Source organism: Phoxinus phoxinus (assembly GCF_949152265.1).
Source record: "Phoxinus phoxinus genome assembly, chromosome: 1".
In the NCBI taxonomy this organism is placed as follows: Eukaryota; Metazoa; Chordata; class Actinopteri; order Cypriniformes; family Leuciscidae; genus Phoxinus; species Phoxinus phoxinus.
Window position 1 is genome coordinate 11,661,357 of NC_136876.1, and position 27,215 is coordinate 11,688,571.

General features: G+C 42.1%; 1 protein-coding gene across 3 annotated transcripts; it reads right to left on the bottom strand.

Moving 5' to 3' along the window:
- prr36b (proline rich 36b) lies at positions 1–26,795 on the bottom strand (the record flags this gene model as incomplete). Of its 3 annotated transcripts, XM_079631053.1 has the most annotated exons (6): positions 26,514–26,795; positions 12,767–13,449; positions 11,361–11,454; positions 5,130–5,344; positions 3,705–4,879; positions 1–3,656 (listed from the first exon to the last, which is right to left on the bottom strand). In XM_079631053.1, the coding sequence occupies exons 2-6, from the start codon at positions 13,344–13,346 to the stop codon at positions 1,074–1,076; spliced, it is 4,647 nt and encodes a 1,548-aa protein (XP_079487179.1). In that variant the 5' UTR covers positions 13,347–13,449; positions 26,514–26,795. The 3 variants fall into 3 exon arrangements, with proteins under 3 accessions (XP_079487179.1, XP_079487177.1, XP_079487178.1); XM_079631051.1 differs by having other exon boundaries at positions 1,074–4,879; XM_079631052.1 differs by lacking the exon at positions 26,514–26,795 and adding an exon at positions 15,967–15,985 and having other exon boundaries at positions 1,074–4,879.
- Positions 26,796–27,215: the final 420 nt, after the last annotated feature.

The window sequence follows — 27,215 nt, forward strand, 5'->3', positions numbered from 1 at the left end:
GCCTTGTAATGATGTTTAATGGAATATTGTGAATCATTAATGTCCAAACATCCCTGGATGATGTCTGGAATCATATCAAGATTATAACAATTTCTTAATTAGTTGCACATGCAGTTCCAATTCTTGTTGAATTGTCCCAATACTCACAGTACACTGACCTGCGAGCATTTTAAGTTTTACAAATGCAAGAAAACACTTAAATTTCCATGAACAGAAATAGTAGTCCGTTCTGAAGTACAAATGTCCAACTACTGTAAATGAAAGAATCCAGATCAAGAGCCCAGTACTTTAAAGCACTTAAGTTACGTGCCAATGAGAATCTATGTTATCCTTTACTAAAATGCGCACCAGTAGCCCAAAACTAACAAAACACAACCAAAAATTGGAGTATGACTTGCCATCTAACACTTATTCACCCCCCTATGTCAAACACTTTGAGAGTGAAAAGCTTCTGAAGATTATCTAACCTGTATTTAATGCTAAAACAGTTAGTGCTGGACACTGGATTAAGTTTAAAAAGACAGTAAAGCTACTTTTACAGTGCAGGAAAACTGATATGTGTACAAACATTAAGGTAAGACAGGGATCTTAACAACAAATCAAATAAAAACAAGAAAAAAAAAAAAACAAAGTATAAAAAATTGACATTTGATTGGTAAAAACAGTAGGATAAATACAAATGTAGTTGAAGTCCACCAAGTGTTTATTTTTTTGCATTTTTGTCCTTTCATCAAAGGACGTTATCTTAACTTAGTCTAACATTGCAGGTTCAGGGGTGCCATGAAGCGCAGTGTTATTTAAAAAGTACATTCTAATAGAAAATGAGAATAGCTACTGTACATACACAAATTTAAGCCATACAATCATAACCATCACCGTGGTAATAAAAGAACAGAGAGCAGCTCAGACAAAGCTATAATCCCTCACCTGGCGGCCCCCCTTTCTCCTTCCCCTTTCTATTACTTATTTCTATTCATTTCTCCGCTCACTAACCCCACATTTGGAAGAAATGAAGGACACAGGGTGGGAGCTTGGGGTCTAGGGTAGACAAGGTGCATTCCGAAGGAGGGACTTTATACGTTACCTGCCAGAAAGTTATCAGTCTTATCACATATAGCAGAGTAGTAAGGTGGCTGGCCGTCTGTATCGTCCCCATGTTGGGGTGAGAGGTGCATGGGGGACTCGGGATCCATTTCCTCCATAGAGCCTGGGTCTGTCTTACTACAGAGCATGTAGTGCTCGTCAAACCCAGCATCTCTCTCTGTGGGCTCACTTATAGGCAGCAAATCCACTGGGCAGTCCAACAAGTCATCGCTGTAGGCGGCAGCTGCTGGCAGGGTGAGCTCCTTGATGAAAGAGGGATCCTTGGCCTCTTCCGGAAGCTGCTCTTCATTTTCCAAGCTAAAGATACCTGGGCTCTTTCCACAGCTCTCAGCCATAGAGTGGGCATTGGAGATGGACGCGGAGCAGTCAAAACCATAAGAGGCCACAGAGTTGGCTGACTGAGGCGTATCACCATCTTCCTCTCCAATCTGTTCAGGGGCCTCCTCATCCTCTTCCAGGGCTGCAAGGTTGTGGGGAACTGTGGTGTTGTCATCAACTGTGACATCAGGGTCATTGATCTGCATCTCACCCTCTGTATCACTGGCCTCATCACCGGAGGTTGATGGTGATGATGGAACGGAGGCTGGTGCTGTTGCGGCATCACCCAGTACCTCATCGGCTGGCAGAGTTTCTGCCTCTGCCTCTTCCTCTTCTCCATCACAACGCTCAAGGTGAATACCAAGGTCCTGCTCCATGTCTGTCTGCATGGCAGGGACTGGTGTTTGCAACTTGTCTGATCGGGACTCTACACCTGAACTACTATCATAATCCCGAAGCTCTTCAGGTGTGCTGGTCTCACTGCTGCTGTGGGCAGCCAGGGCAGTCCCACTGAGAGTGCTGGACTGGGACATTCCAATGGCAGGAGCAGCCAAGATACCCGACTCTGCTGGGACAGAGCTCCCAGTATCCTCTTGAATATCAGATTGAGGTTCTGATGCCTGAATCAGGGGTGGATTCATTTCCAGAAAAGCCTCAACTGGGGATTTGGGTGGTGTATCTGGACCAGCTGAGAATTTGGTGGTTGTGTCTAGATCAACTTGGAATTTGCTAAGTGTTTCTGGCTCTTGAAATCTTGAAAATGACAGGCTTGATTCAGACAGGACGGAAGCAGGCTGAGCCAAGGGATCAGAGAATGGATTTGAATGACTCCATGCTGCTGTCAAAGGCATAGATGGTGCTGCAGAAGTGTGACCCATGCTCTTGAAGTCTAGATGATGCTCTTCTGTGTAATCATCATCATCTTCATTACTATCATTTCCACAAACTCCAAGTCCACTTTCAGCCATGTGCCTGTGTACCATTTCCACATCTTCATCCTCCTTCTCTAACTCTTTCTGTTTCTTGTAATACTCATCATCATGTTCTAAGCCCAGATCCATGTTTTCCTTCATATGCTCATCTTCCTCATCATCTTCTTCATCTTCACTACCGAAAGACTGAATTCCAGGAGGCCCTGTGAATGGCTGTTCCCTGTCTGTCTCGCTCATTATGAAGTCACCTGTCTCTTTAGCACTACAGCTGTCTTCTGCATTGAAGGGAGATGTCACTTCTGAGTCATGTTTGTTACTGCTGTACATGTCATCTGATTGCATCATACCCCAATCACAGCTGGCAAAATCTGCCACCCCCTTTTTAAAGTCTTCTTCTTTCTCTGTTTGGGGCACTGATTCCTTTATGCCAATCTCTCTCACATCCTCCTCCTCATCATCATCATCATCTTCCTCCTCATCTTCCTCTTTCTCTTTCTCCTCTTCATCATTGTCTTCATTAATCTCTTCTTCAGCTTTCTCCACTGCTTCTTCTCTTTCTTGCCAGGTACAGACAGGAGCTACACTTCTGATCTGATCCATACCAGCGGAGCCCAGCAGACCAAAGTCTCCCATCACATTCTTTGCTGCAGAGGGCATCTGTATATCATTCTGCTCTTTTTCATCATCATGCTCACTTTCTTCATCCTCCTGACTTTCCTGCTCCTGGTTCTCTATGGTTGCAGTGCTGGGGTACAGTGAAGAGCTCCGTGCCCATGGTTCAGCTGGACCCTGCAAGCCCAGTAAGGGAGCTGAGCTTGGGAGCTCGACTGACATGAATGTTGGGCCGGTGGGAGAGGATGGTGGTGACAGTATTGTGGTGCCCAGGGGAGACACAGCAGGCACTGGTTCCTCCAGGCTGACCAGATCCATTTCAGCAGCCAGTTGAGACATGACATTGTCATCTTTATAAGTGTCCATGCTTAGGGGGACATCCTGGGGATAGACAAGCTCTACCTCATTAGAGGTAGGAGAAATAACAGGTGTAACTGTGTCCTCGGGTTCCTCATCAAAGCCATGATGAATGACAGTTGAAACAGTTTCAACAGGTGTCTCATAAGAGGTAGGGGCAATGACAGATGTAGTTGTGTCTTCAGGTGTTTCTTCGGAGGAAGGAGGAATGACAGGTGAAACAGTTTCTTCGGGTGCCTCATACGAGGTAGGGGGAATGACAGGTGAAACAGTTTCTTCGGGTGCCTCATACGAGGTAGGGGGAATGACAGGTGAAACAGTTTCTTCGGGTGCCTCATACGAGGTAGGGGGAATGACAGGTGAAACAGCTTCTTCGGGTGCCTCATACGAGGTAGGGGGAATGACAGGTGAAACAGTTTCTTTGGGTGCCTCATACGAGGTAGGGGGAATGACATGTGAAACGGTTTCATTCGGTGCCTCATAAGAGGTAGGGGGAATGACAGGTGATACAGTTTCTTCTCGTGCCTCGTCAGAGGTAAGGGTAATGGAAGATGTAGTTCTATCTTCAAGTGTTTCTTCAAAAGTAGGAGGAATGGCAGGTGAAACTGTTTCTTCAGTTGCCTCATAAGAGGTAGCGGGAATGACAGATGATACAGTTTGTTCTCGTGCCTCATCAGAGGTAGGGATAATGACAGATGTAGTTCTATCTTCAGGTGTTTCTTCAGAAGTAGGAGGAATGACAGGTGAAACTGTTTCTTCAGGTGCCTCATAAGAGGTAGGGGGAATGAGAGGTGAAACAGTTTCTTCTTGTGCCTGATCAGAAATGGGGGGAATGACAGACATAGTTATGTCATCAGGTGTTTCCTCAGAGACAGGACAAATGACAGGTGTAACTTTGTCTTCAGGTGCTTCCGTAGGGGCAAAGACAGATGTAGCCATTTCTTTAAAATCATCTTTAGAGTCCTCAAAGGAAGCAGGAATGAGAGTGATAAATGAGTCTTCTAATTTCACATCAGAGGCAGCAGGATTGACTAGGGTAAACAAGTCCTCAGGAGTCTCTTCAGTGGCAGCAGGAACAAAAGCTGTAGCTGATTCTTCAGGGGCTTCTTCAGAGGTCACCACAGAAACAAAAGCAGCAGCTGCAACAGAAGCTGCAGCCGTGGCTGCAACCACAGCAGGTACCACATCCTTCTTCTCAACCTCTGTGGCTGCTATGTCTGCAGGCTGGGAGGCTTTAGGGCCACCCTTCACTGGCATTGGAGTGCTACTGCCAACTGACTTCTTTGGGCTGCTTGTTTTAGCACTGGGCTTGCTGCCTGTGGGCTTGGAGCTTGCACTGACATCCTTGGAAGGTGTTGCTTTGCTCTCCTTGGGTTTACTAGTCTTAACATCTGCCACCTTGCTGGAGGTGGTGGGCTTTTTGGAGGCTGATTCTGACTTGGCAGTGGAGGCTGACTTAGGTGTATCAGGTTTGGTGGTCTTGGCTGGTGCTGGCCGGGTAAGTGGAGAAGATGTGGGCTTCTTGGTTGCTGGAGTGGATGGCTGCTTACTGACATCTAATGAAAACAAAATATAATATAATTTCAAACTCAGTATTACAGCTTTAAATATAATTTAAATAGGACTCTAAATACTGTAGACTGAAAGTATGTATTTAATCTTAAAATACTATTAAAATACTATTATTACTCTTAATATATTTACTCTTAAAATATCAGTATTCAAGTATTAAAACACAGTATGAAAGCTCCACGGATTACATCTGAATGACATGCATGCGTTTATTGTATTCCATGAGGTGCCCACCTTTCTTGACAGGTGTTGTGGTCTTAGGAGTCTGAGTGGGAGTGCGACCAGCAGGGGGTGCTGTGGTTTTAGCAGGAGAAGGTTTAGCTGTAGTAGATGGTGTCTTGGGTGTAGCAGTAGTTGGTCTGGATGCAGATGTCTTGCCAGCAGTTGTTGGGGTCGCAGGCTTAGGGGCAGCAGGTGAAGAACGAGCAGCAGGAGCAGAGCCAACAGACCTGCGGAAAGACGATGTGACAGAATAAAATAAAAAATCATTACAGAGGAAGACCATGTCAAATCTTAATAACAGGTGTGGTGAGTCATTAAGGCATTTCTTAAAGGGATAGTTCACCCTAAAATGAAAACTCTGTCATCACTTACGCAACCTCATGTTGTTCTGAATTTGAATACGTTTCTTTCTTCTGTTTTGTGTTAAACAGAAGAAAGAAACTAATACAGGTTTGGAATAACATGAGGGTGAGTAAGTGGTGACAGAACTTTTATTTTTGGGTGAACTAATCCTTTAAGTCTGCTCATAGCTAGCAAAATTTTGTGGTAGGAGAATTCAGTTGAGCTTTCATGTCCAGCTAGGTCAAAGCCCCTTGCCGTTAAACAGCAGAATGAAAGAAGTTATGATACTAGTGTGTATGAGAAAAATTCCATCTTCCTCTTCTTATGACATTTTAGTTGTGGGGGATGGGCCATATATCCCATCTAGAGCAGTGACTCATTGGACCGAGGTTTGTTAGTCACAGCACAGAAGGCCAGGACAGGTAGCTCAGGAACACAACCTGGAGCAATGTTAATACTAGCAAAAACATTCTCTTCCAGAAAATTCCTCCCCCAGTTATCTACCCATAATGCCTCTCTCCTATCCTGCGGTGCCTGACTCAGTGGTAGCACACGTGTTTTGCCCTGAGAAAAGGATTTAGTTTCTGGCCACTTTGGTTAAACTCGACACACGCCAGTGATTCAATACTTGTCCAGGTCAAGTCTGAGTAAACTAACCTACATCCTGTGGGTCTGGCAGGAGCTTCTGATTTCCTCTGTCTACGCTCCACTGCATGTGTCTCTCCTGTTCTAAATAAAGAGCTGGAGAGCACGTGGCTGGGCGACAAGACGCAGCGAGCACCATGTAAATCTTTTATTGTGATGAGTAAAAATAAGCATGCAAATCTCTTTTGGGAAAAGAGTATGGATCTTGCTAAAAGACATGCTCTATGCATTCCACATTTCATATAGGCAAAGCACTTGCAGGGATGAGATGCTACAAAATTCTGGTGTCCTACATATGGAGTATCAGGTGAGAGAGTGAGCGGGTGAGCAAAAGAGAGAGAGATCCAGCAGTGAAAGTTCTAGAACAAAGAGGGCAAGTCTATAAACAGATAAACCTGACAGAGAAAACCACACATGAATTAATGCAGTGCTGTGTTGTAGCTGCTCGACCCAGTTTCACTTATCAAAAACACCTACTTAAGCTCACAACCTGGATTAGTACATTAGTCTCTGAGCCAACTTGATAATTAGGCCTGTGAACAGTTCATAAAAAAGGTGTTCAGTTCTTTTTTAACCACATTTTAAGATTTAACAGTAAAGGATTGCCAATATATTTAATAATATATAATCTATATTATTTAGTTGTCAATATAAAATAGAAGCCATCATCATAAAAATCATGATGCGCCCCAAATATTGTACCTGGGTCCTTAAAGCTTTTAAGTCATCTCTTCCTTGATTTTACCAGCATCAAAACGTCATACTTAGTAGACCATAGTAAAGACACACAGCAAGTGGGAATCAAAGAGTCATCATATAACAGGTAGAGAATAAATAATGATTTAACGGAACATTGGGGAAAAATTGTGACTAGTATAGGGAATAATGTACTTTGAGATGAGAAAGACTGCGAATGAGAGCGATAGAAAAAGAGCAAATGAGCGGTTCTATAAAAGTCTTCCTCTTAATCTCAAACATAAACCCGATATGTATAATCTACAGTGACATGATGACTCAGTTTAGAAAGGGAGCTCGCAGAGATTAGCAGTAGCATCATTCTCTTGGAACACAAGAGACAGAGAATGAGTTCAAGAGAGTGTGGGACAGAGAAAGAGAAACAAACAACCTCTTTATAATACAATGAAAGAATACAGTGACCAGGAGCTGTCAAGCTCCAAAAAGGACACAATAAGGAACCATAAGAATAGGTCATATGACTTGAGCACTATATTATTTGGGTCTTTTATGGCACATTAATAGTACACTTGTGGTACTTTATTGTCCTTTCGGGAACTTAACTGCCCTGGTCAATTAACATAAAAAGGGGTAATTTACTGCTGTCAAGATGGGCTTGGCTGTCTACGCAGCAGAAATATGAATAGATATTCAAATCGGTGCTACGCGACTAGAGAAAACTGAGAAAAGGGCATGTGGCATTCTCTTTTACCAAAAACTTCCACACCCACAATGCATTTTGATTTTGGCACACCCCTATCGATCTGACTCTCCGTGGGCAGGTATACAAAAATGTGGAAGATCAAGCTGTAGTTTTAACAAAAGCCCTGGAGCTGTCAAAAGACATTTGCTGACAAATAAACAGTGCTTATAATATTGGTACGAGTGAACATTGTTCAATTACATGCACTAATAATGTAATTTTCTTCTAAATGTAGAAAGTCATGTGGATTTGGAGTAACATTAGGGTGAGTAAATAATGTCATTGATTATCATCTTTGAGTAAACTATTTCCCTAATAGAAAAAAAACAAACTAGGCCATCGTTTCCCATTTTATCCTCACTTGAGTGTAATTTGCCGTCAGATCTGTGTCATGGTCGGGGGCAAATACAATGCACATTAAAACCTCAAAATGCACCGAAGCTTAAAAACAATCCAAGCACATTGACACGTATTTGCGTGAATTGCTTCAAGCTAATGGCGCGCCATTCAAGCATTTTATAGATAGCACTTTAATGATTTGTGATTCGACGAAGAAGCCTGGAGTCTTATTGGTTTATAAACATTGTTTAACTTGCTGTTATATTTGTGAGTGACAAAACTTCCCCTGAAGCCACAGCGGCAATGAGGAAGACAACCTCCTCCTGAGCCAGTGACTGGCAGACTATGGCTGATGAGATTTTAATAAGGCACTCTGGCCTGAAGGGACTCTTTAACCTCAATAAAGAGGATCACATCCCTTCAGGGTGAATCCCAATGCATTAGTGAAGCTGTGATTCAGCAGCGTTTGATGAAATTGCGTCTACCTGCTGGCACTCACCTGCATGTCAATTTGCTGTGTTAGCATAATAAAGGCCAATAGTCGTTCATCTGAATAAAATTTGATTCATGTATTTTACCCCGACAGCAAAAATTGTCTGAGTCATAAATCGTAATGTGCACATTTGCAGTGATTTCTTGGCTTACAGCAGCAAATATGCATCAAATCAATGATGCCTGTGAACACAACCTCCTGCACTAACTAGACAGCACATGTAGCCTTTTTGTTTTAGTCAAGATTATGCTAAAATATACTTTCCTCAACTATATTTAAGTTCCCTATGAAGAGCCAAACCTCAACTTTGAAAATTCCCAGTTTATTCCCGTTTATTCCCATTAATTCCTGTTAATTCCCTTAAATTCCCATTAATTCCCCTGGAAAGTTTCCATCTTTGAAAATTCCCAAAATTTTGCAACCCTAGTGGGGACCCTCTGTCTCAATTTAGTGTTTTTCAGACTTTGCCCTACAGAAGAGACCTTATAACTTTCTCCTGTGGAAAACAAAAGGTGGCTATTTGAATAATATCATATAATAGAATATCTTATAATGCTTCCATTCAGTTTCTACAACATTCTTCCTTTTGTGTCCCATGAAATAAAGTCATACAGATTTGAAATGATGGTTTCATGTTGGTGGGAATGATATGCTTTAGGGCTTTTAAAATTTGAGGAAACGAAACTATGCAAAAATAATCAGCGTCAAGACAAACGTGCATGTCCAGAAAACAGCCATGTCAAACTGCAGGAGCAGGACACCAGTGAACACGCACAGCCTAGAAAGATGCAGGAATCAGACAAGCGAAGAACACGTAAGCGCTGCAGCAAACTCAGAATCACTGAAGTGTTGTAAAGCATCCATCAAGTTGGCAGTTGGGCACTCAGAGTCACGCACGCTCCATTTAGAGATTAGGTGCAGTGGCTGCAATAAAACATCACTCTGGAGGACTAAACTCTAATGAACGAGAACCAGAGAGACAAAGAACGAATTTATGAGAAATTACTTGGTTTAGAGTTATGAGATGGTTTAGCAACAGACGCACCCTTTACCGACTAGCCCATAGCTCTTACATCAGTATGACATCATCATCGGGAAAGAGCTCATCCATTAGGGATGTGCTACAACATAAATCAAAATGATTCATCTTTCTGCCCAGTTCTTTCATGTCTGCACTACACTAGTGCAACTAGCATGACTTGCATTCGTCTTTACACTGCTTTTATTTACCAAATGTGGAAACTGCTGTTTTTTTCTTAATGTTGAAATACTTGCTCCCCGTATCCCAGCCTGAATAGTCTTAAACATTGTAGGGCTTTTAAAACATTGCTCTTTTTAGTTCAGCAGTCCAACTGCAGCATTGGAGAATGGTTTGGAAACAGTTATCTTTTTTTTCCGCAAATCTGCTTGGTGCCGCTAGTAGAAAATGCAATCCTACATATTTTATGTAGCAATGTAAAAGTTTTGGGTGGCAAGCACACACCATTAATGCCAACGGCATGGTTTATTTATTGAACATCCAGTAGGTACAGTAGATGCAGAATTCCCTGTACAGCCTCTATTTCTGAAGGCGTATATGCACACTACACAAACACTCCCAAAACTGAGTCATATATTACTGGACTGTGAAGCAAATGTTAAATGAATATTAAGACACTGCTGTCAAAAAAAAGTTTTGTTAAGCTGCTCAACTGCACAAATTTTGTCTTCCTTGGCCTGAGGTATAGCATTAAATCCGGGTTAGATCGAAGATGCCCACAGGGTCAAAATAACGATAAAAACACAAACTCCTGCCCTAATTGGACAACAAGGGGCCTTTTAGCTGCCATTTAGTGTTTGAGCCTACAGTCATAATGAGGCAGACACAGAAAACAAAGGCTCAGGGTGGATTCCCCAGATTATCTTTCCTAAACCCAGTGCTGGAATATACTGCAGTGCTAACAGTGTCATTTGTACGGTCTTTCCTTTTCAAGCAGCGCGTGATGTAATCTGTGTTTGAGACAGCAGCTTTCTTACTTTAAACACCATTTATCTTGAAATAAACTCCCTGTTCAGCTGTATGATGTGGGAGGAGTCATGGCAGAGCTCTGTTTTTGACTTTTTATAGCATGAATATCAATAACATCTTTGATCAAATGAATCATACAAATTGTAGGCATATTTTTTCTTTTTTGTTATCTATTTGTCTTTTGTTGTCATCTTTGCTAGGTTTTGTCCTGTGTCCTTACTTTAAAAGCACTGGGGGGGAAAACACTACAAACTTCTTCTAAGGAAAAGAAGGTCATCAATGTCTGTCAAAATCTAAAGAGATCTGCAAAAATGTATGTGTATCACATTACAAGGGTTCACATGTTACAAAACTCACACAACATTTTTCCCCCACCCACACATAACATCATGAGTCTGAGCTCATTTACAGGCCTCAGGATGTCTCTCATTGCCTCTATAAACAAGTAACAAAACACTCCTTCACTGTTCATGGCTGTCTGCAGGCATCTCAAAACGGCTCCAGTGAGCTCAATGTTATGATTCCCAGCGTGACTAAGATTGTGTCCCTGCATGATAACCATCCTAACATCTCTCTGCATCTGTCCTGGATATAGGGAGATCTGTATTATATCAGCATCTCATTGTGTGAAACTGTCGAGACTGTTGGTCTAATCGTGGAGACTTTCTGGGGAGAGTCGAATCTCAATTATGAGAGAGTTCCCCATCACAGTTTTTTTGTAATCAGGAATTTGAGGACTATGCCAGTTCATTTCCGAGCAAATACAATTCTTTCCTGTTCAGGCTTAGATTTGATGCCTAATGCTTTAAGTATTCAGTGAATGAAGAGTAGTGATTGTGAGAGATGTGGGCTGCAACGTGAGGCTGAATGAGCAATGCCTGAAGGACTTTGGAAGAGAATGAGCTACTGCAATGGCCCACATTGCGGAATTCTAATCTACAAAACATGGGCTGGGAGCTCAACCAATGAGACGCCTACCTGGTTGTCTTGGCGACGGGTGGCCTATCAGGTTTGGGAGAGCCAGTGGTGCCGGTCTTGGTGGTGGACGCAGTGGCGGGCCTTGAAGCTGGAGCTAGAGTGAAGTATGTTTAAGAGCATTGAACAACAAGACAAATACAGACCAAACTGTACATACCAAAATTGCTTTCATGAGAAAAAAAAAAATCCGACATCAGGGGTCTCCAACCACACTTCTGGAGAGCTACAGTCCTGCTGATTCAAACACACCTGACCCAGCTAATCATACCCTAATAAAATATACCCTATACCCTGATTCACTATTCCCTACATTACTCCACTAATATAGTCCACTTGAAGGAGTGATTGAAAATGAGTGAGTGAATTCAGAAACTGAGTGTGCCGCTTTTGCATGGTTTGTGCTTGCTGTTTAATAATCATTTGAAACTGAGCAAGCTGGCAGCTCTAGTAGTAAAATGAAAATATTTATCTTGAACTCTGTCATGGAAACAAGCATGTATAAACCTTAAATAGTCAATTATATTATTATGCTTGAATTTATAAATGTATACCTATGATATTACAATGTTACCCACATTGGACCAGTGGTTTGGAAAATGGATGAATGTATGATTCAAGACGTAGGAATTCATTCGGCACAACCCTCACAGTGCATTATGGGTATTATCTAGATGTTGAGTATACATCAGTAGTTCACTCGTTATTGCGGTGCATTATGGGATTGAATGAGTGCTCTCAATGTCGACAATGGTTTCGGACCCTATTTAAAGGATTAGTTCATTTTCAAATAAACAATTCCTGATAATTTACTCACCATGTCTTTCTTTCTTCAGTCGAAAAGAAATTAAGGTTTTTGAGGAAAACATTCAAGGATTTTTCTCCATATAATGGACTTAAATGACAACCAATCATTTAAATGTTCAAAGACGGTTAAAATGTCAGTCTCAGTGCAGCTTCAAAGTCTCTACATGATCCCAGCTGAGAAATAAGGGTCTTATCTAGCGAAACGATCGTCATAAAAAAAAATAAAGTTAAATTATATACTTTTTAACCACAAATGCCCGTCGTGTACCATCTCTGAAGCTGCACTGAGACTGACATTTGAACCTTCTTTTAACATTTGAACGGTTGGTTGCCATTTAAGTCCATTATATGGAGAAAAGTCCTGAAATGTTTTCCTCAAAAACCTTAATTTCTTTTCGACTGAAGAAAGAAAGACATGGACATCTCGGATGACACGGGGGTGAGTAAATTATCAGGAATTTTTTATTTGAAAGTGATCTAATCCTTTAAGGGTATAGGGGGTGATTTCGGACACAGCCCAGCTCTCCAGGAGAAGGGTTGGAGACACCTGGCCTTTATTGAACTTCAAGAATCAAGAAGCTCAGATGATTATTCTGACTTACCTGTAGTTTTTGGTTTAGACTTCAAGCCATTAGCTGGTGCAGCAGGGGCTTTCTTGATGGGCTGCGCTGTCCCTGTTGTCTTCACGCCATTGGCTGGAGCACTGGCAGGTCTCGCCGTCCCCATCGGTTTTTTCTCAGCCACCTTGGTAGGGGTCTTGGTTGTGGGTGCAGTAGTGGAGCCAACTGTTTTTTTAGGAGCAGAAGTGGTAGAGGTTTTCTTCTCCAGGCCTCCGGTTGTGGTCTTTTTGGTGACACCATTAGCTTGCGCCTTCTGTGCCCCGTTTGTTAGACGGCTTTGAGCAGTGGTGGGACGGGAACTGGTCGTGGATGCCTTGGTACCAGTGGTGGGTGCCTTTGCTTTGGCAGGAGCCTTCGTCTTAGCTTTGGGGTCTGCAGGCTTGTCCTTTCCAGTCTTATTGGTTGCTGAAAGTGCCTCTGTTGGCTGTGGTGCACCTTCTGTTTGCATTGTGGGCAAAGCCTGGTCCTGAGCTTCACCCACTGGCGCCACTTCGATCGCAGGACCTGCATTCAATGCTTCCATTGGCTCCATTGTTGCTGTGTCAACACCATCCGGTTTCATCTTGTCCTAGTCCTGGAGGTCCGTCTCAGCAGGAGAGAAATCAGGAACCCAGGACTCAGTGCACTAGTTGGAGTCTACTGCTATCAGACGGCCTGAGATTGACCTGAAAACAAAAGTAACAAAAGAGTTATAGTCTGATTTGAGACTTCAGACAATAAAAAACAAGTCTGAGCAAGAAAGAAATCTGTACCCCTTCTCACTGGCGGACGGACCTAAGAGAACAATCAGATAAAGAGTCAGGTTTGCTTAGCATTCAAATGCTTGAAGAAACCGCCTAAGAAAGAGATTAGGACTGAGGTAAATAGCCTGCCGTGCCGAGGGAAAACAACAGCTGATTCAGAGCTTGTGGATCTGTTTAAACTGTGACCAAACGGAATTAAAGCCACACAAGATGATGTTTCCAGCTATTAGGAGTGATGGTTGGCATAAGATTACAGCTGTCATTAATACAGTTTTACATTTGGCAAGACATCCATCATAAGATTATTTTGGTGCCATTTCTTGTGTAAAAAATATCTGGGTTTTCGAAACCCTTTGGGGGGATTTCTAATTGCTAACTACTAGCAAAGCAGCAATACCAGATGCATTACCCACAATGCCTTACTGACGCAGATGTTGTTTGCATGATTTAAGAGCAGCAGCTCCACAGCAAAGTTCATCCAGTGGAAGAGGCCAACGAGAGGAAGTGGCTTGGCTCAAATGAGCATGGGAAAAAAAATGACTGAGTAAGAGTAACACTGAAAATGCACACTCATAAGGCGGACATCAGTGTCACCGGACACCTCGCCCTCATTATATTCCAGAATCTACCCGTTTTTTTCTGAGGTCGACATTCATTCCTCCACCCCTCAGACTCATTCTGCCCATTACAAAATCTCCTCAGTTAGTCCTCACACAGATGGTCCAGGCAGCTGAGCATCCCAAATGAGAGAAATGTGGGGGAGGGGGAGAGAGACAGTAATGGAAAAGAGAGAGAAAGCCCCGGGGAAAGAACCCAATTCATATATGCTGCCAGATATGAGAAAATAGACATGAAAAGATATATTATGTCTTAGACAGAGATCTATCTATGGCCATCGGTTACTGATAGGAATTGTGCACTTGGTGACATTAACAATGACCACATTGACTTCAAAACAACTGGCAAAGGAACAATAGAGACAATTTTTCAGACCTGCAGATTGTTCGCTTTGTTCCAAAACAGGGACTTAAATTGTTACAATGATGCATATTCTTCTGATTCATTTTTCAACTGCAATAAATAACATGCTCAGAATCACATTGCCGCTTTTTACAGACCACATTTCCCATTATGAATTATGATACAGTTTGGTCTGTTGGGTTGGTTTGCTTTCTCACCAAAAGTGAACCACTATGGTGTTCATTTTCAATTGGGCCGGGGGACGACCTTGTTCAGGCGATCTCGGACTGATTATTTAGCTGCATGTCCGAGTGCAATTGCCATGTTCATACCAACTACGCAATCACAAAAAGTAACTATGGTTGGATTAAATAATGTATAAGTTTGTAATGAAGAAAATCAAAGATTTTAGCTTTCTAAACAAAGTCAACCACATGCAACATCACTTCCACCTCAGAGAGCTTAAGGGCTGTTTTCCCTGATGAAAAACACCTCCTCTAGATCACATCTCTCTATTTTAATATTGCTTATAAATACAGGCTTTGTTGCATCCGCTCTACCCCTTCTGACTGTTTTCTTCTCTTGCTATTGATCCAGTTTGGAATGATAGATTAGAATCAGATGCAATAAACGTCAGGTGGTGGAGAGATGAAGAGATTAGAGGAGTGAAACAGCCTCCTTCCGAGAGGAAAACACACTCACCATCACATGGCCTTGTGACCTTAATGATCCTGCTGAGGGATATAGACAGCTTCCTCTACATGTAAACAATAGTGACCCGGGGGGTCAGAAGCCTATGCTGTCCATCTAAATCTGACCTTCTGACTTCTGATGTCCTCCAAAGTGGCTGATTTCGACAGGCAAGTATGAAAAAATTTGACTGATAAAAAGTAAAAGTGGAATCTCTTATCTGAATAAAACAATTTAATCATATTTATTTTTAGCATCCCTCAATAACTAATTTTTATTGAAGAACATACAGTTCTCGAAACTTCTGAAATCACAAAATTAATCGTGGTTATTGTGTCAGCGCTCCCAGATTCTGTTAATAAATTTAAAAACAGAAATTGCAGAAATACCCAATGTGTCTAGGTGTATTAAATAAATAGGGAGTATGCATGGTGGAGGCAATTGAATATTGTGTTGGCTAAAACCCAGCTCTAGAGAGCACGAGATGGAGAGAAAATGACCAGAAAAGGTAAATATGGTGGCTTTGTGACCTTACAAACATAAGACCCATCGTACCTACAAACCTTCTTACGCATAAACCCTCTTACGACACTCACCTCACTCACCGAAACCTGCACACGCCTCATGCTTAATACCTCATCCAATTATCGTAACCAATCCCTGTGCAGGATCCTAATGCTCCTGAAGGGATGACTCCGCTCTCAACAGTAGCCGGGGCGAGAAGCGATCATCCCCTATAGACCCACATATGATGTAAACAAACAATGCATACACAGATGCGTTGCATACCTTTTAGAAGCAGTATTTTTGGCAGGTCTCCAGCGACGGCGCATCAGTCTTTTAATTGTCCCGCCGCTGAACCGCAGATCACCCTCGTGCTAATTGGGTCATCGCCGCATTGTAACGGCAAAATGCACTTTGGCCTCTTTATCTGAGGGCAAAGCACAACACAGCCATGTGCATGCATGCATGCATAAATGCATTTCAAGTACTGCATTGTGCCTAAAAAAGTCCCCTGTGTGCAAAGCTCGCTTCTCACAATCAGCTAACCACTGCGGCACAGCAGGCGCTAACAGGCTAATGCCATCTTAGCTTTAGTCTCTCCGGGCCAAACCCACATGTCTAAAAACTGAAGAACAAGAAAACTGCAAAAATCTGAATAGCTCACTATAGGAAATGTTTTTACCCCCCTTTGAATCGCAGTCAATGGAGAGATTGTGAGAGATGAAGCACACATTTGCACACCACCGAGATGTTGCATGAATCGCATGGCTTCTCCCGGCCCGTTTGCATGCACTGGGGACATCGTTGTTGGCGGCGGGCCTCTGATTTGGCGTTTAGTCAGAGGGCTGACTAATTTGTCATTTGCCACAGTTTAGGATTTCACATATCAAATCTGTCCAGCCAATTCTCCATTGTGCCTCCGATCAGATAATACACACTTAAAAAAATGTGTAAAGTTTTTTATGCATTTGAATTCCATATATATTTTCAAACATTGGGCACACACAGTTTTAACTAATAAATTAACTTATAACTAATAAAACTAACTTATAAACTTAATGTGATAATATTTATCGAAACATACAATTTCTCCAATGCAAATATGCCATGATTTTGAGTGCAGAAATGTATGACCGACAATGCATCACATTTAGATTATTAGATTGTTTTGGTTTAATTTTTTTTTATAAAAATCAATGGATTTTTTTAACATGAAATTCAAATGAAAAAATCGTATAATTAGGCCTAAGTATTTTTTATTTTGAGTACAGCATCTTTATGCACCCTCTAACCCCCCCACCCGTCCAACCCCCCACCCCGTGCCCTCCGGAGGTTGCAGAAGTCTCCCTCAACCCCTGTCTATCAGTCTAAAACAAGGGAACACTGGCTCTATTCAGAAAGACCACCACAAACGGGGGCACCGGGTCTCCTCGTCGGGGCGGGAAAAGGGCAGTTTGCTGGTTAGGAAACGCGCTAGTCTGAAGAGTAAAAGGTCAAAGGGTTTGAGTGAGAATCTATAATCACATTTCTCAGGCATCTTCTGAGCATTCAGACTAGAGCAAGAATAAAACCTCACCTCAAATCTCATATGCTAATGAAATCCATGTAATGCCACCGCAGAGAGGAACCGAATACAGTAACGCTATAAATTGATTTTCAGGGCACATTAGTGGTAAAAAATCAAATGTATGACAATTTCTATGTAAATTGATACCTATGCTCACTGTTAGTTATTGAAGAGGTTTTTGTTTCCTCATTACATTTTTGACTAACATTCTTTCTCCATTTAATAATCTTTTATAATCTTATGAGCCGAGTTATTAAATTAAACAACAACAAAAAAATATTGCTTAGTATTACAAGTTTCTGAAACGTTACATTGAAGTTCGGCATTATCAAATTAAATATGCACTAATTTGCATACATTTTCCAAAACAGAAATCATTGAAAGCCAGGTTTAAAATTCTTGTTTAATTTTATGGATATCAGAAAATCAATCAATGACCAGAAAAAAAAAATATTCACCATGTTTTTAGGAATAAAATGTTCATTGCTAAAATTGATCACAATAAAGTACTACAAATCCCTCCATTCATCATATAATGCTAGCCTTCTCTACAGCGGCACAAGCAAAAGACTGACTCAAGGTGTGATTGAGGCCTGCGTTACAGAACCGCTTTCATGAGTTCATGAATAGTCCATTGGACGTTGGTGTCCATAACACAAACACATTACATAATAGCACTCAAGAGCGGACGGCGTCTTAGACGCATCTGTGTGGAGATACTGGTTCCCTCTCTATACGCCGATCACATGACACTCTGACTGAGCCCATTATACAGCACACACGCCGAGATGAAGTTGGACGGCCCGAGGTGCATTGCAATGAAACAAGTCACCAAAGAAGGGATTGTTGGGGTGGTGGCCCTCGCGGAGGAGTGAAAAGAGGATAGAAACACAAGGAGGCGCATGACAGGACCACTGCTGTCCAAGCTGACAAAAGCCACTTTACTGCCCCCGCTGTGGAGATTGCGATCGCGGCCAGCGCATTCCCAAAACACCCTTGGCCAAAGGTTGGGAAGCCGCTCTGTCCAACACACAAAAACAAACAGATCTGCCCATTCAACGGTACAATCCACAAGCGGAGCGAGGAAAGGAAGGTGGTGACGTCAGGCTGTAAGAAACCACTTTGAGACTATTACCCTCAGGGGACTTGATGGAAACAAAACCAATGGTAAACCGAGACTAAACTAGCTGTGATTGAAGAAGCTTTTCCTGCCTGAGGCACCAATTACTCCTGTGGCAGACACCTGGACAGCATCCAGGTGACGAAGAGGTAATCCCTGCACTGTAAGGAAGATTTACGTAAGGTTTCTGGAACATATGCCATGCCTGGGAGTGAGACACTCCACGACTGTCTGAGATGCAATAGATTAGTGATCTACAAAGGGACACTTATAGGCCGTTTGCACTGGATGTGTGCTTGCGTTCTGTCTGTTTTGTACCGAGTCCCTAAAGGGGACATTGTGATGGAAAAAGCTATTGTGCTTGCTAGCCAACACAACCCCCCCACCACCACCACCAAGAAACCGCAAAACTTTTGCCTTCTCCCAAGAAACTTTGCACTCTCTTGCTAAACTTTTTCATTACCCCCAAGAAACGTGTGCAAAACTTTTGCCTTCCCCAAAAAATTGTATCTTAACTTGCAAAACCTAAAAGAACCCCAAGAAACTTTGTTTTTCTCTCCCTTTCAAAATCCCTAGGGGACATTGTGATGGAAAAAGCGATTGTGTTTGCTCGCCAAAACTATTGTGCCCCATTACAAAACTTTTGACTTCCCCCAAGAAACGTTGACTTTGTGTGCAAAACTTTTGCCTTTTCCCAAGAAACATTGAGTTTGTGCGCAAAACTTTTGACTTCTCCAAATAAACTTTGTTTTCTCGCAAACTTTTGCACTTTCTTGCAAAACATTTGCCTTAACCCATGAAATTTTGCGCTCTCTTTCAAAACTTTCCCCTTCCCCCAAGAAATTGTACGTTAACTTGCAAAACCTTCGTATTCTTTGCAAGCAAGCGAAAAGTTTCTTGAGCCCCATTCACACAGCACTTTGAACCCGGCAAATTGCCGGCAAATTGCCGGAACGCCTTCTGTGTGAACGCAAACACGACCCGGGTTTAATGCCGGGATCGATGCCGGGTTGGGGACCTAGTAACATTGCCGTGTTCAGACCCGGAACGCGCGCTGTGTGAACAAAAGCCAGGACAAATGCCGTAAGGGGTGTGTCGTAGTGATGATGCACGAGCCTTCGCAATAACGTAGTTATCGTGCGACTCTGTTACTCTGTTAGAAGAAAGTTTGTGTTCGTCATCGATACAAGAAAGAACGAAAAGATGTCTGCAAACTGGACTGAAGCAGAGACCCGAGAGCTCCTTGCAATCCGCACCGAAGCTGAGATCGTTCGCCAGCTTTGTGGAACGGTACGTGATGCGTTAGTGTACGACCGAATCCGAAAAAAAATGATCGAGCGTGGTTTCTCGAGATCGAAAGCGCAGATGTTGTTCAAAGCAATGCAAACACTTCCGCTTTTCGACGCGTACCTTATACGTCACATCATAACGTCACGCGTCTATCCGGGACATACCCGGATTGTGTGTGAACGCGCTCTCTGATTCCGGCAAATCACTGGCAGTGTGAATGAACCATTTTCAAACGAACCCGGGTCAAATCCCGGGTCACTTTATCCGTGTATTTTCCGGAATCTCTGTGTGAAAGGGGCTTTGGTGGAGCACAAAACTTTTGCGAGCAAACTCAATAGGATTGAAATACAATCTCATCATTTTCCATCACCATGACCCCTAGTATTGACTGTAGGTTCAATGTACAGCACCAACCAGCTTTTAGTGATTTGGGAATGCAGAACACAATGCAAAATCACAATGTTTCTGCATAATTCGCCATTTAACCGCTATATAATTGCAAAAATGCAGTATTACTTAAAGTTATTTACACATTAGTGTGATAAAGAAACATCATGTTTGATGTTAAAAATAGTCTTTTGATGCAAAAGGTTACAAAATTGGGAAAGACAAAATAAACACGTCATGCATCTCGTACCATAAATGTCAAGCTTTTAAGACGGCATAGCAAATGAATAACTTTTCTGTTCTACTGTATGTTGCTCCAGTCTGTCTTGTGGCTTGTGAACATGAACGCATCGGTGGTATAAGGCCTTTAAAACAACACTGTAGTTTGCAGAAATGCAATAATTGTACATCCGTCTGACACACAATGCCAGAGACGGGTCACATGACCAAGGGAGCTGGTACCAGCACCTCTGTCCACAGCAGCGAGAAACATCGCAACCAGCGGCGGACCAAACCTGTCCCCTGGGGACAGGGAGATTAACACATGACAGAGCTTGTTAACTTGGGACAAAGCATGATGCTAATCCTGTGCGATCCTCCGATGGACACCCGCACAACGGGATGCACACAGGACACGGGCCAGATATGTGCGCCAGCAGCAAACCATGTGTACCATGCCACCTGGCGAAGAGAATTAGAGGAGAAATTATGAGATAAGATGAGGATATTGATCACAGAGAGAAAGTGCAGTGGTCTGGCACAGATGGGGGGTTTGAGAAGTGCATTAGCAGAACATGTGGGGATGCTGAAATTGGGAGGTTTGGGCGCAAGGGGGCCTTTTAACTAATTTGTAATTTGAGGAGCTGCTCGATTCTATTATCTTCTGTGAGCACAAAAAAAAAAGCTAGAGCCAAATTACATAAGAGCTGATAAAGTCCAGCTGGTGGGGGGTTGATCAATGGCATCTGATAGTCTGTGTTTGTTTGGGACAGCATGGCCACAAACGTCATCTGCACTGGACAATAAACGTGCCCTTCAGCAAACAGGAGGAAGTGACACTCACTCCACAGGAAATGACTGTACCTATAAGAGGATTATCCTTCTGTTCACAGCTGACCGGCACCTTCCAGATGGACTCTGAGCCTCTGTTCTGACTCAACAAATAAAAGTTTATAACATGCCCCTTGGAGAAATGCAAATCTTCATGAAGCTGTATACAACCAAACATAGATCTCAGCTGGTAAATCCAAAGGTTGTTGGTTACAAAATCCTGCAAAAGCGATTCTCCTTTTACTGTTGTGGCTTTGAGCAAAAATATTCACCCCCTGGTTGCTCGAAACAGACTGTTTTTGTGCTAAAACACATTGTAAGCTGCTTTGGATAAAACTCTGCTGAATAATAATATCCCAGAGGAAATTTAATTGCTCTGGTTGTTTCATGCAACTATAAACCTCACAGATGTCTCTCATACTATTATTTATAGTTATTTTTGCCATATAATAGCTATAATTACAAGATTTCACTAAAATACAGTTCCATTTGTTAACATTAGTTTGCTACATTAGAAAAAAACATTTACTAATTTTAGTTCATTTTGATTTCAATTGACTAAAACAAAAGTTGCTAATATTATTAAATGAATTCGCATGAATAACAGTGGACAGTTGTGTATTTATTAACAAAGATTAAATTAATCAATACTGCAACAAATGTGTTGCTCAGTTATTCCATGTTAGTTAATGCATTAATGAGACCTTATTGTAAAAACATATCAATAAAAATCATGTGAACAGCAGCTCAGATAATTTGATCTTGAAATAATTTGGTGAAAATGTTTGAGTTCATAATGATTTGGCATCTTGAGGACATTTTGAGACATTGAGATCCCTTCTGAAGCTCTAGAGGAGAAGCACATGAGATTACTGGACTATTTTTCTTAAAGAACTGCAATAACATACATTGAAATAAAATAAAAATCCCACAGACAGACTAGAATATCACAGATAACTGGGATGGTCCAGTATGCAACCACCAAACACACAATGCTTGCACAAAGCATTGTGCATAAAACTCAAGGTTATTTGTACTTGGATGCATCCAAATACGATTTTATAAACACTGTAAGCTGCATGCTGAAGGAAAATTAGTCTCATATCTTTATAAATTAGGTTGACATTTCCCACCGCATGGAGGCCTACGGCATCAAGACATCTAGTTTCCAGGATTATTTTAATATGTACTTTCAGACACTGCATGTGAACTATAACCTTTATAAATGCAGCGGGGTCAATACATCCATTAGTAAATTGCCGCACCCCATGAAATCAGTGACACTCTCAAAGACGCCATTCACTGAGTGACATCTGCCAAGACCAGAACAAAGGATATTGAACCAAAATGCATCAAGACTGGACTGCATGTCTGCTCTGATATAAGGTTGCCTCAGACGGAGATTAACACAGCAAGAGTGCTACAACTGCACAGCCGACATGTTTACAGAAAGCTGAACCGTAACCACAAAACACTCCCCAAAAAAGCACTCCTCCGAACCCTGCAGAATACCACAGCTGCAACACAATATCCCATCCAAACAGAGCCAACTGTCCTCTGACAACTGCTCAGCCCCAAGAGTGCTATCTTTACCGGAGGAGGGAGAATTATTATCAGAAATGACAGATGACACAGGAAAACCACTGTAACTTCCTCTTGGGACAACAGTAAGTGTCCAACACACTTTTAAATAAAGGCTCCAAAAGAGGGTTTTCCTATGCAATAGATTAGAAGAACCATTGGCAATTTTAAGGTGACATAGTTAAACGTTACTACATGCACTTACTATAGTAATAACAGTAAATTATGCATAATTACAAGTAACTAACCCTAAACCAAACCCTAACCGTAACTCTATAGTAAGTACATGTAGCTTATTAATATTACTACTTATTTGTGTCGGTACAATGTAACTACGTCACCTTAAAACAAAGTGTAACCAAACCATTTTTGGTTCCTCAAAGAACATTTCAGTGATCAGTTCTTAAAAGAACCAGAACATTAAGAATCTAAAGAACCATAATAGAACCTTTGGGTTGTTCCAAGCCCGGGGCACACCAAGCTGACGTCAAAGAACTAGCGGCGACTAAATCTGTGTTGTTTTCTCTCACCGGCTGCGTATCGGCCAAAAAAGCTGCGCTTGAACACACCAAAAAGACTAAAGGCGACTGTCAACTAGCATGTGTGTAAGTAAATATCGGTCTATTTCAGCATGTATCAATAGTCTATATTCGTCCTTCAAAAAGGGAAACCGAAACCAGGACTGCAGATGTACAAACCGTAAGCAAAGTAGCGCTATCAATCACGCTGATCACTTTCTTCATTCCATTCGGCTCATGTTATTATGAAAGCATTCGAATGCTTAGGTAAGATGGCGTAAGATCATATAGCATCCTTCTATTTGTACCGTCTTGACTTCTTTGATCGCTTTCATCACTTTCGCTTTTATTCTCGTTCGCAAAGCTGAACAGCCATCCAGAGTTCTGCCTCTCGCCGACGGCCTGGCACCGATTCTACATGCTCAATCGGCCCAAAAAACAAGATGCCGTCCGACTAGAGCCAATAGTGGAGAACACACCGAAAAAACTAAGCCAACCGATGCTAAAAAACTTTACCCGACCGTTGGCTTGGTGTGTCCCGGCCCCCTGAAATCAAAATGCACGTTTTTTAGCTTTTAGTATGAATATGTTAGCCTTAAGGTTATTAATAAGCTGGTGAGTTCCAAAACAATGACAAAATTCGCATTGAGGAGATAAGCATTCAAAGCAGTCTCTCACTTCCGCTAAAAATGGATCAGGGATATTTATGGCATCACCGGGGACTTCAGCTTCTCATCACATCTTCTGTCCAATCAAATGCTCTCTAGAATCTAAAGCTCCTCCCCCTATGCTTTAAATACAACCTGGCCAAAGCGACCGTTGAAACGTCACGGAGCAATATGGGTTGGAGAAAAATAGTTTTATTTCGTTTTCCAACTGTAAGTTGGTTAAGAATGAAATGGCGAAAATGTATTTACACTTCTACTATTGAATCGGATTCGCTTCCTTGGTGCTGTCAAGTACGACTCGCAGTCTGTGGGGTAAACTAAACGCTATTGGTTATTTGAAAAGGGGGAGGAGCCATTAAATATGCCCCGCCTTAGCTTCCTGTTTCAGTGGAAATTACGTCAACGCACATACAAAGCTGCGCGTTCCAAGGCGCTTCAGTGGAGCTTTCAATGTTTTTTATGGAACCATCGATGCCAATAAAGAATCTTTATTTTTAAGAGTCTACAGTGAGCAAGCAAACGTTGGTGGGCCAGATTACGCATATTAGTCACATTCTCTTATGTCACTTTAGATGTTCATAAACAAGGATCTGACCTTTCTGATGCTATTTTCTGTAAATTGTTCTCTAGCAAAGCCAGAGCCAATCCCACCCCCCACCCCCGATTCCTTATACAGTCACACTACCCATCATGCCATGACACATTTGTAATTGCTGGCAATGCCGCCGCCCCCCCCCCAAGAGCCTAATCCCTGTAGGCCGGAGTTAGACAGCCACAGCATTGTATCGGGATCATAATATGACAGAACAATGACACTGGAACAAAAATGGATCTGAAATAATTAGAGAGATTTGACCTTGCATATTCTGAATTCATATACACTGACATCTCAAAATAGTCTGTATTACTAGAATTGTTTAATCCTCCATAAAATTATATACAATATCCCAAACAAAAGCAGAAGAGATAGATCTGGAGCTGTGCGATGAAGGCCCCAGGGGGTCGAGGCATCCGTCTTAAACCTTTTGTTTGCCGAGAAGAGAGAAGGGAACTATTAAGCAAGACAATAGGATGCACTGACTTACAAAGCCAAGATTTAGCAGCATGAAGTAGCCAAACCAACCTGCACCTGCTGCGAAACGCTTCATTTTGACTCAAGTTGCGTAGGGATTTGAGAAGAAAGCAACGCCAAGAAACCACCCTGTTGATTTTCACTGGCCCTAAACAATGAAAATACCAACATAGAGCGAAAAAATACCCCACAAGCCCAGTGCATAGAGGTCACTCGGGATCCTCTCTAAACTCAAAGTACATTTCTAAAAAAATAATGCAGTCCGATAAATCGCTCTTGGTTGTTTTTTATATTCTGTAGAAACATCAATACTTCACAGTATACTATTGGATGATTTAGAGCTTCTGGTTGTTAACTGTGGTCTGTATCTCGTATAAATGAACAGGGTGTAGGCAGATAAACTGCACCAGCGGGCGTGTATTTTGGAAGGTTGGGTCCCTTAATTAATTCCTGCGGTATCATTACACTCGTCTTTATCTGCGTTGATGGTGCCATGAAACACCTTTAACATCCGTGAAATCTTTCCACAGCACAAAAGGCTCTTTTCGAAAAAGATTCGTAAGATGTTAAAAATGTTCTTCAAACTAAGAAAAGAATGGTTCTTTTATATGAAAGGTTCTCTGGGGAACTAAACATGGTTCTATGGAATCACTGCGAAAACTCCCCGTTGGAACCTTTATTTTTAAGGCTGCATGAGGTCATTACGTTGAGTTTTACTTAAAAAGCAGATACACATGTACTTGTATGGATTAAAAATGTGAATATAGTTTAGATATTTACATTCTGATACGATCCAGTATAATAAAGCCTTCATATATACCGGCACATTCAGTAATAGGCTACATGGACTGGTAGCCTATAGTTTATACTATATTATACGCCTATAGACAGAAGAATAGACCGGGTCATATAGAATGTACCGGGTGTGTGAATATATTGTGTATGAAGCGGGTGTGTGAATATATTGGATGTGGAGCGGGCGGGTGGAGGAGGCGTAGAACAAAAGAGCTCGAGCGAACGCACGAGCGGAAAGTTTCACTGCATCTGCTCCACACGAAAAAACACAACACTTATGAAAACTGTATTATAATTTCTTTTTTATCATCTGTCAGCGCTATATGTGCTTTCTGAAGGACTGTCCGTGATTAAATTCGGCCACAGCACGAGTGGGTTTGCCGTCACCGCCCAGACATCCACCATTGAAACGGACTGAAAGGATGAACAAGGCAACACATAATAAAAGAAGGCAATATACATGCCGTTTAACACGCAATAAAACAGCTAAAACAACCAAAGAGATAGATTTAAGCCTAAATCAAACCGGTGTGAAACCTGATCGCTTCAGTGGCATTTTCATCTGATGATCTCATTTAGGCTATTCCGCCGGCACTTCTATTATAATGACCGATGTGAACAAGAACTCATAAATATTCATTTACATATCAATGCATTCAGTCGTAAATCATGCTGTTGAATGAAATGCATCTGTTAAATTGACACTGACATTTATTAATTCGTTCTGACACAGTGAAAAAACGCTTTTAATGAATCGCCGCTGGTTTCTAGGGTGGAATCTTACCGATTTTTAAAGCGCTTTTCCTCCAGCAACGCCCAGTCGGTACTCGCGTGTCCTCCTGTTTCTTTCCAAGCGGAACGCCGGTGGTCAGCGCTGTGAATCGAGACGAAACCGGCAACAAATGTTGAGATATAAACCAGTAGAGTGAAGCCCTGACGGAGACTGTGTGAAGCTCACTGACTGACTGACTGACTGTCTACCGGCGAGAAAGAGATGCGCGCGTCTCCTCCTGGCAGCAGAGAATGAAACAACGCTTGGCGATCCGCGCACGCACGCGCACACGGCCCCGGGCGAGAGAGAGAGAGAAAGCATTGAAAAGGATGAAAAGCGCGAGCGGCTTCGGTTTCTCCCGCCAGTGACCAATCAGCGCTCAGACTGAGATTTATGCAAATGAGGGATGATGTCATCGCACAGGCCATCCCGCGTTCTTTCTTTCGCCCGTTCTTTACGCGCCATATCCCTCTTCTTTTCTTCTGCCCCGGACCCCAATGCGAGCCCCTGCCCCCCACGCCCGCGTTCCCGCCGTTTCTTTACACTTTCACTTGTGCAAGACACACACACACACAGAGAGAGAGAGAGAGAGAGAGAGACAGGGGTGGGTTAATATCAGTAAACTTAAACTAAAACTTAAAAGCAATAAATACATTTTCATTTAGCTAAATATAATGAAACCGCTAACTTATTTTTGTTAAATGTAGTTTTAAA